Source organism: Lonchura striata, chromosome 5 (assembly GCF_046129695.1).
Source record: "Lonchura striata isolate bLonStr1 chromosome 5, bLonStr1.mat, whole genome shotgun sequence".
NCBI classification, from domain to species: Eukaryota; Metazoa; Chordata; class Aves; order Passeriformes; family Estrildidae; genus Lonchura; species Lonchura striata.
Genome location: NC_134607.1, coordinates 72327880 through 72344573, shown reverse-complemented (window position 1 = coordinate 72344573; position 16694 = coordinate 72327880). Strand labels below are relative to the sequence as shown.

The window sequence follows — 16694 nt, the reverse complement described above, 5'->3', positions numbered from 1 at the left end:
GTGTCCGTGTCCGTGTCCGTGTCCGTGGCTGACCGTGTCCGTGTCCGTGTCCGTGTCCGTGTCCGTGTCCGTGGCTGACCGTGTCCGTGTCCGTGTCCGTGTCCGTGTCCGTGTCCGTGTCCATGTCCGTGGCTGACCGTGTCCGTGTCCGTGTCTGTGTCCGTGTCCATGTCCGTGGCTGACCGTGTCCGTGTCCGTGTCCGTGTCCGTGTCTGTGTCCGTGTCCGTGGCTGACCGTGTCCGTGTCCGTGTCCGTGTCCGTGTCCGTGGCTGACTGTGTCCGTGTCCGTGTCCGTGTCCGTGTCCGTGTCGTGTCCGTGTCCGTGGCTGACCGTGTCCGTGTCGTGTCCAGCCCCTCCACGCTGCGCGGGGCCCGCGGGGGCAGCGCCGGGCTCCTCCGCTGTGGCAAGGGCACCACCTACGAGGGCGGCATGCGGGTGCCCGCCCTGGCGTACTGGCCCGGCACGATCGCGCCAGGTGAGCCGGGCCGGGACAGAGCGGGACAGAGCGGGACAACATGGGGACAGACCGGGACAAACTGGGGACAAAATGGGGACAGACCGGGACAGGCCGGGACAACATGGGGACAGACCTGGGACAGACCGGGACAACATGGGGACAGACCGGGAAAAAATGGGGACAGACCTGGGACAGGCTGGGACAGACCAGGACAAACCAGGGACAGACCTGGGACACACCGGGACCACATGGGGACAGGCCTGGGACAGGCCGGGACAAAATGGGGACAGAGCGGGACAGACCCGGGACAAACTGGGGACAGTCCTGGACAAAATGGGGACAGACTGGGACAAAATGGGGACAGACCTGGGACAGACCTGGGACAGACCAGGAAAAAATGGGGACAGACCTGGGACAAACGTGGGTCAAACCCAGGCCAGATCTGGGCCAAACCCAGGCCAAACCTGGAAAAAACCCAGGCCAAACCCAAAACAAACCCAGAACAAACCCAGGCCAGACCCAGGCCAAACCCAAAACAAACCCAGGCCAAACCCAGAACAAACCCAGAACAAACCCTGGCCAGACCCAGGCCAAACCCAGAACAAACTCAGAACAAACACAGGCCAGACCTGGGAAAACCCAGGCCAAACCCAAAAGAAACCCAGGCCAAACCCAGAACAAACTCAGGCCAAACCTGGGACAAACCCAGGCCAAACCCAGGCCATACCCCAGCCACACCCCGGCCAGACCCAGGCCAAACCCAGTCCAAACCCGGAACAAACCCAGGCCAGCCCCAGTCCAGCCCCATGCCGAGCCGAGCCAAGCCGAGCCGAGCCGTGCCGAGCCGAGCCGAGCCGTGCCGAGCCGAGCCGAGCCGAGCTGTGCTGAGCCGAGCCGTGCCGAGCCGAGCCGAGCCGAGCCGAGCCGAGCCGAGCCGAGCCGTGCCGAGCCGAGCCGAGCCGTGCCGAGCCGAGCCGTGCCGAGCCGTGCCGAGCCGAGCCGAGCCGTGCCGAGCCGAGCTGTGCTGAGCCGAGCCGAGCCGTGCCGAGCCGAGCCGAGCCGTGCTGAGCCGAGCCGTGCCGAGCCGAGCCGAGCCGAGCCGTGCCGAGCTGAGCCGAGCCGTGCCGAGCCGAGCCGAGCCGAGCCGAGCCGAGCCGAGCCGAGCCGTGCCGAGCCGAGCCGTGCCGTTCTGGCAGGGGTGACCCACGAGCTGGCCAGCTCTCTGGACGTGCTGCCCACGCTGGCGGCGCTGGCGGGCGCCGCGCTGCCCGAGGCCGCCCTGGACGGCTTCGACCTGAGCGCGCTGCTGCTGCACCGCGGCCAGGTGAGAGAGAGCGGGGTACAGCCAGGTGAGAGCGGGCGGGGCACAGCCAGGTGAGACTGGGCGGGGCCAGGTGAGACCGGGCACGGCCAGGTGAGACCGGGCGGGGCACAGCCAGGTGAGACCGGGCAGGGCGCGGCCAGGTGAGAGAGGGCGGGGCCAGGTGAGACCGGGCAGGGCACAGCCAGGTGAGAGAGACCGGGTGGGGCGCGGCCAGGTGAGATGATGATGATGATGATGATGATGATGATGACGATGATGATGATGATGACAATGATGATGATGATGATGATGATGATGATGATGATGACGATGATGATGATGATGATGATGATGACGATGATGATGATGATGATGATGATGTTGATGATGTTGATGTTGATGATGATGATGATGATGATGATGTTGATGATGATGATGTTGATGATGATGATGATGATGATGATACAAACCCAGATTTTTCATGCCAAAAAGCTGATAACTATTAGTTTATTTTAAATCAATGATAAATGATCATGGCTGCTGTGGCTAACGGGGCTACCAGAGCTCCCGGTTCTCCTGGAGCTCCCGGTTCTCCCGGTTCTCCCGGTTCTCCCTGTTCTCCCGTTTCTCCCGGTTCTCCCGTTTCTCCCGTTTCTCCCGTTTCTCCCGGTTCTCCCGTTTCTCCCATTTCTCCCAGTTCTCCCTGTTCTCCTGGTTCTCCCGGTGCTCCCCGTGCTCTCAGTTCCCCCTTTTCTCCCGTTTCTCCCGGTTTCCCCGTTTTTCCCGTTTCTCCCTGTTCTCCCGTTTCCCCCGGTTCCCCCGTTTCTGCCATTTCCCCCGTTTCCCCGTGTTCCCCTGTTTCTCCTGTTTCTCCCGTTTCTCCCGTTTCTCCCTGTTCTCCCGTTTCCCCCGGTTCCCCCGTTTCTGCCATTTCCCCCGTTTCCCCGTGTTCCCCCGTTTCCCCCGTTTCTCCCGGTTCCCCCGTTTCCCCCTGTTCTCCCGTTTCTCCCATTTCCCCCATTTCCCCCGTTTCTCCCGGTTCCCCCGTTTCCCCGTGTTCCCCCGTTTCTCCTGTTTCTCCCGTTTCTCCCTGTTCTCCCTGTTCTCCTGTTTCTCCCGTTTCCCCCGTTTCCCCCGTTTCTCCCGTTTCTCCTGGTTCCCCCGTTTCTCCCGTTTCCCCCGGTTCTCCCGTTTCTCCCTGTTCTCCCTGTTCTCCCTGTTCTCCCGTTTTTCCCGTTTCTCCCGTTTCTCCCGGTTCCCCCGTTTCTCCCGTTTCTCCCGGTTCCCCTGGTTCTCCCGCTTCTCCCGCTTCTCCCGTTTCCCCCGTTTCCCCCGTTTCTCCCGTTTCTCCCATTTCTCCCGTTTCCCCCGTTTCCCCCGTTTCTCCCGTTTCTCCCATTTCTCCCGTTTCTCCCATTTCTCCCGTTTCCCCCGTTTCCCCCATTTCCCCCGTTTCTCCCGGTTCCCCCGGTTCCCCCGTTTCCCCCTGTTCCCCCGTTTCTCCTGTTTCTCCCGTTTCTCCCTGTTCTCCTGTTTCCCCCGGTTCCCCCGGTTCCCCCGTTTCCCCCGGTTCCCCCGTTTCTCCCGTTTCCCCCGTTTCCCCCTTTTCCCCCGGTTCCCCCGTTTCCCCCGGTTCCCCCGGTTCCCGTGGTTCCCCCAGTTCACCCGTTTCCCCCGTTTCCCCCATTTCTCCCATTTCCCCCATTTCTCCCATTTCCCCCATTTCCCCCATTTCCCCCATTTCCCCCGGTTCTCCCGGTTCCCCCGGTTCTCCGGCGCTGACGCCGCTGTCCGCAGAGCCCGCGCCGCTCCGTGTTCTTCTTCCCGCCGGCGCCCGACCCCGTGCGCGGCCCCTTCGCCGTGCGCCTGGGCCGCTACAAGGCGCACTACTACACACAGGGTCAGCGCGCCCCGCCGGACCCGGGGCGTTTTGGGGGGTTTGGGGGGATTTGGGGGAGTTTTGGAGGGTTTTTGGGTGGGTTTTGGGGGTTTTTTGGGTGGGCTTTTTGGGGGTGGTTTGGGAGTTTTTTTGGGTGGTTTTGGGAGGTTTTTTGGGTGGGTTTTGGGAGGTTTTTTGGGTGGGTTTTTTGGGTGGTTTTGGGAGGTTTTTTGGATGGCTTTTGGGGTTTTTTGGGTGGGTTTTTTGGGGGCGGTTTGGGAGTTTTTTTGGATGGTTTTGGGAGGTTTTTTGGGTGGCTTTCAGGGTTTTTTGGGTGGTTTTGGGAGGTTTTTTGGGTGGGTTTGGGGTTTTTTTTTGGGTGGGTTTTTTGGGTGGTTTTGGGAGTTTTTTTGGGTGGGTTTCGAGGTTTTTTGGGTGGGTTTTTTGGGGGAAGTTTGGGAGTTTTTTTGGGTGGCTTTGGGAGGTCTTTTGGATGGTTTTGGGAGTTTTTTTGGGTGTCTTTCGGGGTTTTTTGGGTGGTTTTGGGAGTTTTTTTGGGTGGCTTTCGGGGTTTTTTTGGGTGGGTTTTTTGGGTGGTTTTGGGAGGTTTTTTGGATGGCTTTTGGGGTTTTTTGGGTGGGTTTTTTGGGGGCGGTTTGGGAGTTTTTTTGGATGGTTTTGGGAGGTTTTTTGGGTGGCTTTCGGGGTTTTTTGGGTGGTTTTGGGAGTTTTTTTGAGTGTCTTTCGTGGTTTTTGGGGTGGCGTTCGGTGCCGCCCGGATCTCCCGGAGGACGCCGCGCGCTCAGCCCCGTTTTTTGGCGCTGCCGGCGGCTCAGGCTCCTTCCACAGCGACACCACCCCGGACCAGGCGTGCCACGGGCTCACCCCGCTCACCCCGCACCTGCCCCCGCTGCTCTTCGACCTGGAGGCCGATCCCGCCGAGAACTACGACCTGCTGCGGGGCCGGCCAGGCCCCGAGGCGCTGCAGGCGCTCAAGGACATCGCCCTGGAGAAGGCGCTGCTGCAGCAGCGGCTGCGCTTCGGGGACAGCCAGATGGACAAGGGCCAGGACCCCTCGCTGCAGCCCTGCTGCAACCCCGCCTGCACCCCCAAACCGGCCTGCTGCCGCTGCTCCCCGCTGGGACGCCCCGAAAGGGGCCCGGCCCCGTAACCCGGCTGGGCTCGGGGAGCCCTCGGAGAGACGGGGTGGGATGGGAGCAGGGAGACTACGAGGAGACAGGGATCTGTGGTCCGCTGTGTGGGGTGTTCCAGGGGAGGCCTCGGGCAGGATCCTGACCCGTTCCAGGAGGATCCTGACCCGTTCCAGGATCCCTGACCCGTTCCAGGATCCCTGACCCGTTCCAGGATCCTGACCCGTTCCAGGATCCCTGACCCGTTCCAGGAAGATCCTGACCCGTTCCAGGATCCCTGACCCGTTCCAGGAGGATCCTGACCCATTCCAGGAGGATCCTGACCCATTCCAGGAGGATCCTGACCCATTCCAGGAGGATCCTGACCCGTTCCAAGATCCCTGACCTGTTCCAGGAGGATCCTGACCTGTTCCAGGAGGATCCTGACCCATTCCAGGATCCCTGACCCATTCCAGGACGATCCTGACCCGTTCCAGGAGGATCCTGACCCGTTCCAAGATCCCTGACCTGTTCCAGGAGGATCCTGACCTGTTCCAGGCTGCCTGACCCATTCCAGGAGGATCCTGACCCGTTCCAGGATCCCTGACCCGTTCCAAGATCCCTGACCTGTTCCAGGAGGATCCTGACCTGTTCCAGGCTGCCTGACCCATTCCAAGATCCTGAACAGTTCCAGGCTCCCTAACCCGTTCCAGGATCCCTGTCCCGTTCCAGGATCCCTTACCCATTCCAGGACCACTGACCCGTTCCAGGTTCCCTGACCTGTTCAATGATCCTGACCCATTCCAGGATCCTGACCTGTTCCAGGCTGCCTGACCCGTTCCAGGATCCCTGACCCGTTCCAGGATCCCTGACCCGTTCCAGGATCCCTGACCCATTCCAGGATCCCTGACCCATTCCAGGATCCCTGACCTGTTCCAGGATCCCTGACCCGTTCCAGGAGGATCCTCACCCATTCCAGGATCCCTGACCCATTCCAGGCTCCCTGACCTGTTCCAGGATCCCTGACCTGTTCCAGGATCCCTGACCTGTTCCAGGCTCCCTGACCCGTTCCAGGAGGATCCTGACCCATTCCAGGATCCCCAAACCAGGCCCAACCCCTCCCTTTTCCCCAAATTGTCCCCCCCTTGTTTTTCCCAGGAGACCGAACTAGGCTGAAAATGTGGATATTTGGGTGTGTGATTTTGGCCACGGGAATCAGTTTTTGCAGTAGCTGGGAGTGGGGCATGTCCAGGCCCCCAGGGCAATGGCACTGGCAGTGTCCCCTCTCACTCCCATGGACGAGGGCATTATTTCCAGGATAAAACGTGGTAGGGGCGTTCTCAGGGGATTTCCATGTAAATCACTGCTTTGTCTTACAATTTTCTAATTAATGTTGCTGCAAATAATTGTTTGATTCCTAATCACATGGCTGTTTGCAGTAAATTGTTTCTAACCCCTGATCTTTGCCTTTTGTGGAAGGAGCAGGAACATGGGTTTGGTTTCAGGACCATTACAATGGAGAATTCCATCCCTAAACCCCCACCACGGACAACAACACTTTAATCCAAGGATTAAATCAACTTGAGGTTTGGTGAGGTGGGCTCAGGGCAGGGACGTGGGCAGGGCACAGCAGCCCTGGGCACCGGGGCTGGCCTGGCCCCGCCGCCACGGCACCACCTGGGGCTGCTGGAGATCCTCTGCAGCCAAAACTGCATCTGCCGGCCCTCCTGCTCACCCTGTCCTGTTCTTCAGGAGCTCCAACACCTCCTGCAGCTTCCTGAGGAATCCCGTCAGGGTCTCCTTCGGGAAGGAAATGTCCATGAACGGGTGGCTGCTCTCTGCTGATGGCTTCGGCTTTGGTGGCTCCGGCTTTGGTGGCTCCAGCTTTGGTGGCTCCAGCTTTGGTGGCACCAGTTCTTGAGGCTCCGGCGAGTTCAGGGTGGCCTTTGGTGCTGGTGCTGGCCCTGTCAGGCTGGGGCCGGCGTGGGCACGGATCCAGGAGTGGAAACGCTGGGTGGAGGTGAAGATGCCAGGCCTCCTGGCACTGGCACAGCCCTTGCCCCAGCTGGCCAGTCCCACCAGCCAGAAGTGGTCATGGGTCTTGTCCTTGCACACCAGGGGACCCCCGATGTCCCCCTGTGACAGGAGAGAGGGGTCAGGGGCTGTGCCAGGGTTGGTTCCTCTGTCCCAGCCACGTCCCCAGCTCTGCTGGGGCCTCCAGAGCCTCACTGGGAACAGGATGGGACCAGCTCAGGGGAGGTTCTGCCTCAGCAGGGAACAGCGATGCCAGGATATCCACACCTGGGGCTGCCGGGAGCTCTGGGTGGGCTCTGTGGGCACAGTGCCAGCCTTGGGGGCAAGGGGACACGGGGCAGGGACACGGGGATGGGGAAGGGACACTGTCAGCGGTGGGGACACGGGGCTGGGAGGGCACGGAGGGTACCAGGGTGTGCTGGGCTCAGGGTCCCTGTGCTGGCTCGGGAATCCCGGGGTCCCTGTGCTGGCTCAGGGGGTCCCGGGGTCCCTGTGCCCGGCTCGGGGTCCCTGTGCCGGCTCGGGGGGTCCCGGGGTCCCTGTGCCGGCTCGGGGGGTCCCGGGGTCCCTGTGCCCGGCTCGGGGTCCCTGTGCCCGGCTCGGGGGGTCCCGGGGTCCCTGTGCTGGCTCGGGGATCCCGGGGTCCCCGTGCCGGCTCGGGGGGTCCCGGGGTCCCTGTGCCGGCTCGGGGGGTCCCGGGGTCCCCGTGCCCGCTCGCGGTCCCCGTGCCCAGCCCGGGCCCAGCCCCACCTGGCAGGTGTCGATGCCGCCCCGCGGGTACCCCGCGCACAGGTCCTGGGGCTGCACGGCCCCCCCGTACCAGCGGCTGCTGTTGCACAGCTGCACGTCCATCAGCCGCACCTTGGCCTCCTGCAGCACCAGGCGCGGGCCGGGGGCTGCGGGCACAGCGGGCGCTGAGCACCGGCACCTCCCCGCGCCCCCGTCCCGCCGCGTCCCTGCCCGCAGCTCCGGGCACACGGGGCCCGGCTCCCGCGGCTCCGGGCTCGGCCCGGCCGGGCACTGACCGCTGTCCGGGGCGGCTCTCCAGCCCGCGATGTAGCACGTTCTCAGCTCGGGCACTGCCAGGGCGCTGTCGGGCACGCAGCCCAGCTGGATGTAGTCGCTGCACTCCACGGGCTGCTCCAGCTCCAGCAGAGCGATGTTGTTCCTGGCCGTGGTGGGGTCGTAGTGCTGGTGCTTCAGGAGCTGCTTGATCTGGAACACCGCGGCCCCGTGGCCCGGCTGAGCCAGGTCCGTGGCCCCGATCACCACCTTCCACTTGAGGACGTCCCTGGAATCCACGGAGAGTGACAGGGAGCAGGGACAGGGCTGGCAGCTCCCGGCGCTCTGCTTCCCACAACAGGGAGCGGAGACAGCGATGGGGCAGCACAGGGTGCTGCAGGCCTGGCACCCGGCCCTGCTGTGGGGACACCCCTGACACTGCTGGGTGACATCCCTGACACTGCTGGGTGACATCCCTGACACTGCTGGGGGACACCCCTGACATTGCCGAGAGAACATCCCTGAAATTGCTGGGGGAACAACCCTGACACTGCTGGGGGACATCCCTGACATTGCTGAGGGAACAACCCTGACACTGCTGTGGGACACCCCTGACATTGCTGAGGGAACAACCCTGACCCTGCTGTGGGGACATCCTTGACCATGATGGGGGAACATCCCTGATACTCCTATGGGGACATCCCTGGCCCTGCTGTGGGAACATCCCTGACCATGATGGGGGACCTCCCTGACCCTGCCAAGGGGACGTCTTTGCTGTGGGGACATCCCTGTCTCTGCTGAGGGGACATCACTGAGCACCCCTGATCCTCCTGTGGGGACATCCCTGATACTCCTATGGGAACATCCCTGTCCCTGCTGTGGGGACAAACCTGATCCTCCTATGGGGACGTCCTCATCCCTGCTGTGGGGACACCCCTGTAACTGCTGTGGAGACATCCCTGACCATGCTGTGGGGTGAACCCTGATCCTCCTGATGGGACATCCCCATCCCTGCTGTGGGGACATCCCTGACCCTTTGGTGGGGACATCCCTGACCCTGCTGTGGGAACATTCCCGTCCCTGCTGTGAGGACATCCCTGATCCTCCTGTGGGCACATCCTTGTCCCTGCTGTGGGGACATTCCTGATGGTGCTGTGGGGACATCCCTGTCCCTGCTGTGGGGACAAACCTGATCCTTCTGTGGGCGCATCCCTGATACTCCTATGGGAACATCCCTGTCCCTGCTATGGGGACATCCCTGACCATGCTATGGGGACACCACTGTCCCTTTGATGGGGACACCCCTGTCCCCCTGTGGGGACACCCCTGTCCCTGCTCCCCCTTACCCAGCCCCGATGAAGCAGCTGGCGGCCGTGAGCACCCAGCGGTGGCTGACGAGTGCCCCCGAGCACAAGTGCCACGTGCCGTTCTCCCGGGTGACCTGGATGCTGGCGATGCCAGGCCAGGCCCCCTTGTTGGCGTCCAGGGTCGTGTCCTTGGCAGAGCGCGAGGATCCGAACTCGGGAATGGCGTTGCTCTCGTTCAACACCATGGGCCAGAGCCCGCAGGTGCCTCTGGAAGCACAGAGCCATCACCACCCTGCTCGGGGACAGCAGGGACAGGGACCCCGAGGGGCTCCTCTGTGCCCAGGCTGTGCCAGGGAAGCCCCCGAGTGTCCCCGAGCCCCCCTGACCTGCAGGTGTCCCAGGTGGCCCACACGGGCCCGGCCAGGGCCAGCAGGACGAGCAGCCCCAGCAAAGCCATTGCTGCAGGTGGCAGAGGTGGAGCAGAACTGTCACCTCTGGTGCCACCCGCGGCCCTGGCAGTGCCCACGGTGCCACCAGGCCGGGCTGATGTCACAGAGGGTCGGTTCCGTGTGCGGGGCGCCGTGGCCGCGGGTGGTGCGGGGGCAGTGGCAGAGCCCGGGAGGGTTTGGGCCGAAGGGACCTCGGGGATCCCGCTGGAGCAGAGGGAATGTCCCGGATCCGGGGATCCCACCTGGGACCCAGGGCACAGCGGGGGCAGTGGGATGAGGGGTCAGAGACACGAGCTGGTGACAGAGGGGACAGCCCTGGGTGGCAGCAGCAGCTCAGGGTGGCACCTCCAGCACCTCCACAGGGATGGCAGCTCCAGCTGTGCCCGTGTTGTTGTCAAGGCAGAACGGGAATGAAGAGAACTCTGATTCTGAAGGCTGTGAGAGTAAAACTCCAATTTATTCAAAATACACTGCTCTTTTATACAGAGCTCCACAAGGACCAAATCCATTGGTTCTGAAGTGAAAACAACCCACCACCATTGGTTCAGAGTGCTTGACACACAGTGATAGAACTTAACTATAAAGAATGCAAAAACAAGAGAGATAAAGAATTATTTACATTCTTTCCCAGGCCTTTGCCTGCTAGAAACTCCCAGTTTCTTCCTTTGGCTGAATCTGGGTCCCACATGCCCGGTCCTGTCCCTCTCCAGGGCTTGTCCCAGTCCTGGCACAGCTGAGGCTCTGCTGGGGCAGCCTGGGCTGGAGAAGTTCCTCTGTCACCTCCAGGCTGTGCTGGTTTGGAGCAAAGCCCACAGGAGGAACTCACCCCCCACAAACCCCACGTACCGTGCAGGGGGTTTGCAAGTCAGAGCTGAAATTTGAGGGGAAGGATCCAATAAATGCATGGAATTCAGAAAAATTGGGTTAAAACCACAAAGTCAGGGCACAAGTGACATCCTGTGAGTGGCACAGTCAGGACCAGCAGTGGTGGCAGCGCTGTTGAAGTGGCCCTGCTGGTCTGGTTCTCCTGCAGAGGTCCCGTGGTGGTGGCTGTGTCCCAAATCCCCAAACCTTGAGATGACATCCCCTAAATCCAGGCAGGAATGTCCAGAACCTCCCCCAGGACGAGGAATTTCACGAAGGGGTAAAGGAACCCCGTGAGTTATCGGGTATTTCTGGAATCCCTGAAGGTAGTTCTGCTGCACCCTTGAGTTCCTGGTGGCCCATGAGCAGGGATGACCCCTCAGGGTGGGAGTTTTGACCCCAGGAGTCCCTCAGAAGCTGCTGGGGAACCATCAGTTACACCCAGGCTCATCCTCCCCTCATCCCCCCCAAACCAGGAGCCAACCCCACCCTTTTTTCCCGGGATTGTCCCACCCTCGTTGCGCACACAAGACTGGACTGGACTGACAATGAGGATAATTGGGAACAACTCTATTTCGAGAACAAACTGAAGCTCATCTCCAGGGTGGGTGGAAGGGGGATAATGAGCAGGACAGAGCAGACCTGGGCACCGCGGGTGGCTTTGGCACAGCCACGGCTCCAGCAGGGAATGGCTGTGCCCCCCTGCAGCCAGCCCTGGATCTGCTCCCCCTCCTGCTCAATCCAGTTTGTCCCGCAGGAACTCCAGGAACTCCAGCAGATTCGTGAATAACCTCAGCAGGATGGATTTGGGGAATGAAATTGTTATAAACGTCTCCGGTTCTGGTTCTTCTTCATCTTCATCATCTTCTGGCTCTGGTTCTGGTATGGGTTCCGGTTCTGGTATCGGTACCGGTATCGGTACCGGATGGGGTCCTGATTCTGGTTCTGGCTCAGGCTCTGGTTCCAGTTCTTCTTCGGGTTCCTCTGGCTCTTCCTCAATGGTGGGGGTGGGTGGCTCCGGCTTGGGCGGTGGAGCCTCCGTATCCGGCGGCACCATTCCCATCTGCACCTGGATCCAGGTGTGGAAGTGCTGGGTGGAGGTGAACACCCCGGGCCGTTTCTCTCCAGCGCAGCCCTTGCCCCAGCTGGCCAGTCCCACCAGCCAGAAGTAGTCACCGCCGTTGTCCTTGCACACCAGGGGACCCCCGATGTCCCCCTGCGCCAGGAGAGAGGGGTCAGGGGCTGTGCCGGGGTCACAGCCACACCTCGGGGTTATGGGGACACTGGATGGGGTTTGGGGACAGGGGGACACTGGCACAGGGAGGCACCGAGGGGGAGTGGCAGCCCTGGGACATGGGACAGGGATCCGTGGATGGGAAAGGGAACAGGAGCCCCTGGACAGGGACGGGGACGGGGACAGGGACGGGGACAGGGACATGGGGATGGGGACAGGGACATGGGGATGGGGACAGGGACAGGGAAAGGGACATGGGGATGGGGACAGGGACAGGGACATGGGGATGGGGACAGGGACAGGGACAGGGACAGGGACAGGGACATGGAGATGGGGACAGGGAGCAGTGACAGGGGGATGGGGACAAGGACATGGGGATGGGGACGGGCAGGGAGCAGTGACAGGGTGGGACGGGGGTGGCCAGGCTGGGCTGGGCCCGAGGGGATTCAGAGGTGGAAGGGGAAGGGAACGGCAGCACGGAGGCACAGGAGAGGGATCTGGGAACTGGGGAAGGGCAGGACAGCCCTGGGGACATGGGACAGGACAGGGACACGGGGATGGCGAAGGGACACCCATCAGTGGTGGGGACACGGGGCTGGGAGAGCACCGGGCCAGGCCCAGAGGGTGCCAAGGCAGGGTTGGGCTCAGGGTCCCTGTGCTGGCTCAGGGGGTCCCTGTGCTGTCTGAGGGGGTCCCGGGGTCCCTGTGCCGGCTCGGGTGGTCCCGCGGTCCCCGTGCCCGGCTCGCGGTCCCCGTGCCCAGCCCGGGCCCAGCCCCACCTGGCAGGTGTCGATGCCGCCCCGCGGGTACCCCGCGCACAGGTCCTGGGGCTGCACGGCCCCCCCGTACCAGCGGCTGCTGTTGCACAGCTGCACGTCCATCAGCCGCACCTTGGCCTCCTGCAGCACCAGGCGCGGGCCGGGGGCTGCGGGCACAGCGGGCGCTGAGCACCGGCACCTCCCCGCGCCCCCGTCCCGCCGCGTCCCTGCCGCAGCTCCGGGCACACGGGGCCCGGCTCCCGCGGCTCCGGGCTCGGCCCGGCCGGGCACTGACCGCTGTCCGGGGCGGCTCTCCAGCCCGCGATGTAGCACGTTCTCAGCTCGGGCACTGCCAGGGCGCTGTCGGGCACGCAGCCCAGCTGGATGTAGTCGCTGCACTCCACGGGCTGCTCCAGCTTCAGCAGAGCGATGTTGTTGCTCTCCGAGTCGGCGTCGTAGTCCTCGTGCATCACGACCCTCTCGATGCGGCGCTGCTCGGCCTCGGGGCCCGGCCGAGCCAGGTCCGTGGCCCCGATCACCACCTCCCACTCGGAGGTGTCCCTGGAGCAGGACAAGGAGCAGGAGAAGGAGCAGGAGAAGGAGGAAAAGTTGATGGAACAGAGCCGAGGGATGTGGCAGCACAATGCCCTTCGTGCTCTGGGCACCTCCCTGGGCTGCAGGGACATCCCTGATCCTCCTGTGGGGACACCCATGTCCCTGCTGTGGGGACATCCCTGATCCTCCTGTGGGGACATCCCTGATCCTGCTGTGGGGACACCCCTGTCCCTGCTGTGGGGACACCGCTGACCCTGTTCTGGAGACCTCCCCATCCCTGCTGTGAGCACACCCCTGATCCTCCTGAGGGGACATCACTGACTCTGTTCTGGAGGCTTCCCCATCCCTGCTGTTGGGACATCTCTGATTCTCCTGTGGGGACACCCATGTCCCTGCTGTGGGGACACCCCTGAGCCTGTTCTGGGGACATCCCTGTCCCCGCTGTGGGGACAGCCCCGACCCTGCTCCTCCTTACCCAGCCCCGAAGAAGCATTGTGCCACCGTGAGCACCCACTGGGGGTGGATGAGTGCCCCCGAGCACATGTGCCACGTGCCGTTCTCCAGGGTGGCCTGGACGCTGACCACGCCGGGCCAGGTCCCTGAGGGGACACCGGGGCCATCCACGACGAGGGCGCCGCCATCGGAAGGTGCCAAAGGTTTGTAGTCCCCATCTTTGGGGTCGTAGTCCCCAACCAGCGAGCTGTGGTCGAAGGCCAAGGGCCGGAGCCCGCAGGTGCCTCTGGAAGCACAGAGCCATCACCGCCCTGCTCGGGGACAGCAGGGACAGGGACCCCGAGGGGCTCCTCTGTGCCCAGGCTGTGCCAGGGAAGCCCCCGAGTGTCCCCGAGCCCCCCTGACCTGCAGGTGTCCCAGGTGGCCCACACGGGCCCGGCCAGGGCCAGCAGGAGGAGCAGCCCCAGCAAAGCCATCGCTGCAGGTGGCAGAGGCGGAGCAGAACTGTCACCTCTGGTGCCACCCGCGGCCCTGGCAGTGCCCACGGTGCCACCAGGCCGGGCTGATGTCACAGAGTGGCGGAAAATTGGAAGGGTTGGGGTGGCAGAGACCGTAACGAGGGCGCGGTGCCACCCGTGCTGTGGGCAGGGCCACCTCCTGCTGTCCCCAGGCCACCTCCTGCTGTCCTCTTGCCACCTCCCACTGTCCCTGGGCCACCTTCTAATGTCCCCAGGCACCCTCCCACTGTCCCTGGGCCACCTTCTAATGTCCCCAGGCCACCTCCTGCTGTCCCTGGGTCACCTCCCGCTGTCCCCAGGCCACCTCCTGCTGTCTCCAGGCCATCTCCTGCTGTACCTGGGCCACTTCTGCTGTCCCCTGGTCGCCTCCCGCTGTCCCTGGGCCACCTCCTGCTCTCCCTGGGCCACCTCCCGCTGTCCCTGGGCCACCTCCTAATGTCCCCAGGTCACCTCCTGCTGTCCCTGGGCCACCTCCCGCTGTCCCTGGGTCACCTCCCGCTGTCCCTGGGCCACCTCCTAATGTCCCCAGGTCACCTCCTGCTGTCCCCTTGCCACCTCCCGCTGTCCCTGGGTCACCTCCCGCTGTAATTTTATATACATAAATTTTAATATATAAATTAATTTTATATATAAATGAAATTTATAAAGACAAAATAAATAAAATTTATATCTAAATACATTTTATATATTATGTCATACATTTATATAATTTTTTAAATTTCGTTTTTATACGTGAAAAATAAATAATAAATTTATATTTATTCATATATAATTTATATTGCATTACAAATAACACTAATTCATAATGTAATAATATTAATATATACGATTTGTGATAATTTGTATTAATGATACAGTTCAAGCATACTTATATATTATTACATATATATTATTACATTATTATATATAATTACATAATTAATATACATTAATAATGTCTATTAATACATTATTATGTATTAATACATTAACATATAATTAGACACTAATACATTAATTATATCTTGACACATTAATACATTAAGATATTGTTACATTAATCATGCATGTTTATGGAAAGAAAAGGTTCCAGTCCTTGTGGTTTGTGGAAAGAGATTTAACAGTGTTTGGTTCTGTCTTAACACTACCTACATTCTGCTATTATATGTTATGGTAATGTTAATTATGTTAATGATGGGGTTAATTATGTTAATGATGAGTGGGGCACAGCAGATCACTGAGGCGAAGCTGGTGGGGCGAAGTTTTGAGCGGAGCTTTGAGTGTGTCTTTGAGCGGGGCTTTGGGCGGGGCTTTGGGCGGGGCTTTGGGCAGATGTTTATGTTTGGCGGCGCTTTTTTTAGGGCCATGCTGGCTGCGCCGCGCCCGGGCCGAGTTTGCAAGCGGGAAGGAACCCGTGCCATGGTGAGTGGCCGGGGCCGGGGCTGTCCCTTGTCCCCAGCCGGGGCCGGGCCGGGCCGGGCCGGGACTCCGGCCATCCCGGGGACCGCGGGGTGCTGCCCGACACCCACGGCTGCCCCTTCCCAACCCCCAGCCCTATAAACCCCCGCCCCCAGCCCCATAACTGCCCAGCCCCCTGCCCCATAACTGCCCAGCCCCCTGCCCCATACACCCCACCCCCTGCCCCGTACCTGCCCAGTCCTCAGCCCCGTAACCCCCCTTGCTCTCACCGGATGTGGGGGCTGGGTACCCCCGGGGTCCCTCCCTCGCCATGGGGGGCTGTGTTTGGGGTGCCCCCAGGGTTTTGGGGTGTCCCGCTGTTGAGGGTGCCGTCCCACAGGAGTTGCCGGCTCCGCTCGTCACCGCGATGACGCTGGTCCCCGTCGCGATGCTCTTGGCTCTGTGTCCGCTCGTTGCCCGGGCAGGTACCCACCGGCAGCGGGGTGGGGGTCCGGGCAGAACCCCCATTTCCCGGGGACCCCCTTCCCATCCCCACCCTCCCCCGTTCCTCCCCTGAGCGGAGAGCACCGCGGGGACCCCGAGGGCAGGGCGGCGGGGCGGTGTGACTCACACGGGGCTGTTTGGCACTTCCGAGCCCTCGGTCCTGGCACCTCCGAGCCCTCGGTGCCGGCACTTCCGAGCCCTCGGTCCTGGCACCCCCGAGCCCTCGGTCCTGGCATCATCGAGCCTTCGGTCCTGGCATCACCGAGCCTTCGGTGCTGGCACCTCCGAGCCCTCGGTGCTGGCACCCCCAAGCCCTTGGTCCTGGCATCTCCGAGCCCTCGGTCCTGGCATCACCGAGCCTTCGGTGCTGGCACCCCCGAGCCCTCGGTCCTGGCATCACCGAGCCTTCGGTGCTGGCACCTCCGAGCCCTCGGTGCAGGCACCTCCGAGCCCTTGGTCCTGGCATCACCGAGCCTTCGGTGCTGGCATCTCCGAGCCCTCGGTCCTGGCACCTCTGAGCCCTCGGTCCTGGCATCACCAAGCCCTCGGTCCTGGCATCACCAAGCCTTCGGTGCTGGCACCAGGACCTGGCACCTCTGAGCCCTCGGTGCTGGCATCTCCGAGCCCTCGGTGCCGGCACCAGGACCTGGCATCACCAAGCCCTCGGTCCTGGCACCTCTGAGCCCTTGGTCCTGGCACCTCCGAGCCCTCGGTGCTGCCGCCACCGGGCGTGTCCCCACAGATGTCCCCTGTCCCCGACCCAGCAGAGCCACCTTGTCCCGGGGGTGGCCCCTCTACCCCGCTGTACCCCATCCCTGGTGTCACCGCGCAGTGACGCGGCTGTGTCCCCACCCAGACCAGCTTCCCG

General features: G+C 62.1%; 3 protein-coding genes across 3 annotated transcripts in view; 1 reads left to right on the top strand and 2 right to left on the bottom strand.

The window, feature by feature from the left end:
- ARSA (arylsulfatase A) overlaps nt 1-4872 on the top strand; it is a 14694-nt gene extending 9822 nt beyond the window's left edge. The window contains exons 5-8 of the mRNA XM_077783729.1: nt 353-477; nt 1656-1783; nt 3560-3662; nt 4478-4872. Of these exons, the coding sequence (XP_077639855.1) occupies nt 353-477; nt 1656-1783; nt 3560-3662; nt 4478-4812 (691 nt within the window). The 3' untranslated portion in view covers nt 4813-4872. The remainder of the gene's footprint in view (nt 1-352; nt 478-1655; nt 1784-3559; nt 3663-4477) is intronic.
- Nucleotides 4873-6502: 1630 nt separating this feature from the next.
- Nucleotides 6503-9359, bottom strand: LOC144246291 (acrosin-like). Its single transcript, XM_077783163.1, has 4 exons — nt 9154-9359; nt 7831-8096; nt 7556-7701; nt 6503-6907 (listed from the first exon to the last, which is right to left on the bottom strand). The coding sequence occupies exons 1-4, from the start codon at nt 9357-9359 to the stop codon at nt 6503-6505; spliced, it is 1023 nt and encodes a 340-aa protein (XP_077639289.1).
- A 1804-nt stretch (nt 9360-11163) lies between these two features.
- On the bottom strand, nt 11164-15655 carry LOC116184386 (acrosin-like). The gene is made up of 6 exons (XM_077783162.1): nt 15574-15655; nt 13833-13905; nt 13450-13713; nt 12715-12980; nt 12441-12586; nt 11164-11643 (listed from the first exon to the last, which is right to left on the bottom strand). The coding sequence occupies exons 1-6, from the start codon at nt 15653-15655 to the stop codon at nt 11164-11166; spliced, it is 1311 nt and encodes a 436-aa protein (XP_077639288.1).
- Nucleotides 15656-16694: the final 1039 nt, after the last annotated feature.

Coding starts and splice junctions, on each gene's coding strand:
- LOC144246291 (XM_077783163.1), bottom strand. CDS start 9,359: ATGGTGTTGAACGAGAGCAACGCCATTCCCGAGTTCGGATCCTCGCGC. Junction 8,097..9,153: donor AGCTGCTTCATCGGGGCTGG/GTAAGGGGGAGC, acceptor CGTGGATTCCAG/GGACGTCCTCAAGTGGAAGG. Junction 6,908..7,555: donor GCGGCATCGACACCTGCCAG/GTGGGGCTGGGC, acceptor CTCCTGTCACAG/GGGGACATCGGGGGTCCCCT.
- LOC116184386 (XM_077783162.1), bottom strand. CDS start 15,655: ATGGCGAGGGAGGGACCCCGGGGGTACCCAGCCCCCACATCCGGTGAG. Junction 13,906..15,573: donor CGGGGCTGAGGACTGGGCAG/GTACGGGGCAGG, acceptor TGCCACCTGCAG/CGATGGCTTTGCTGGGGCTG. Junction 13,714..13,832: donor GCCACCTGGGACACCTGCAG/GTCAGGGGGGCT, acceptor CTGTGCTTCCAG/AGGCACCTGCGGGCTCCGGC.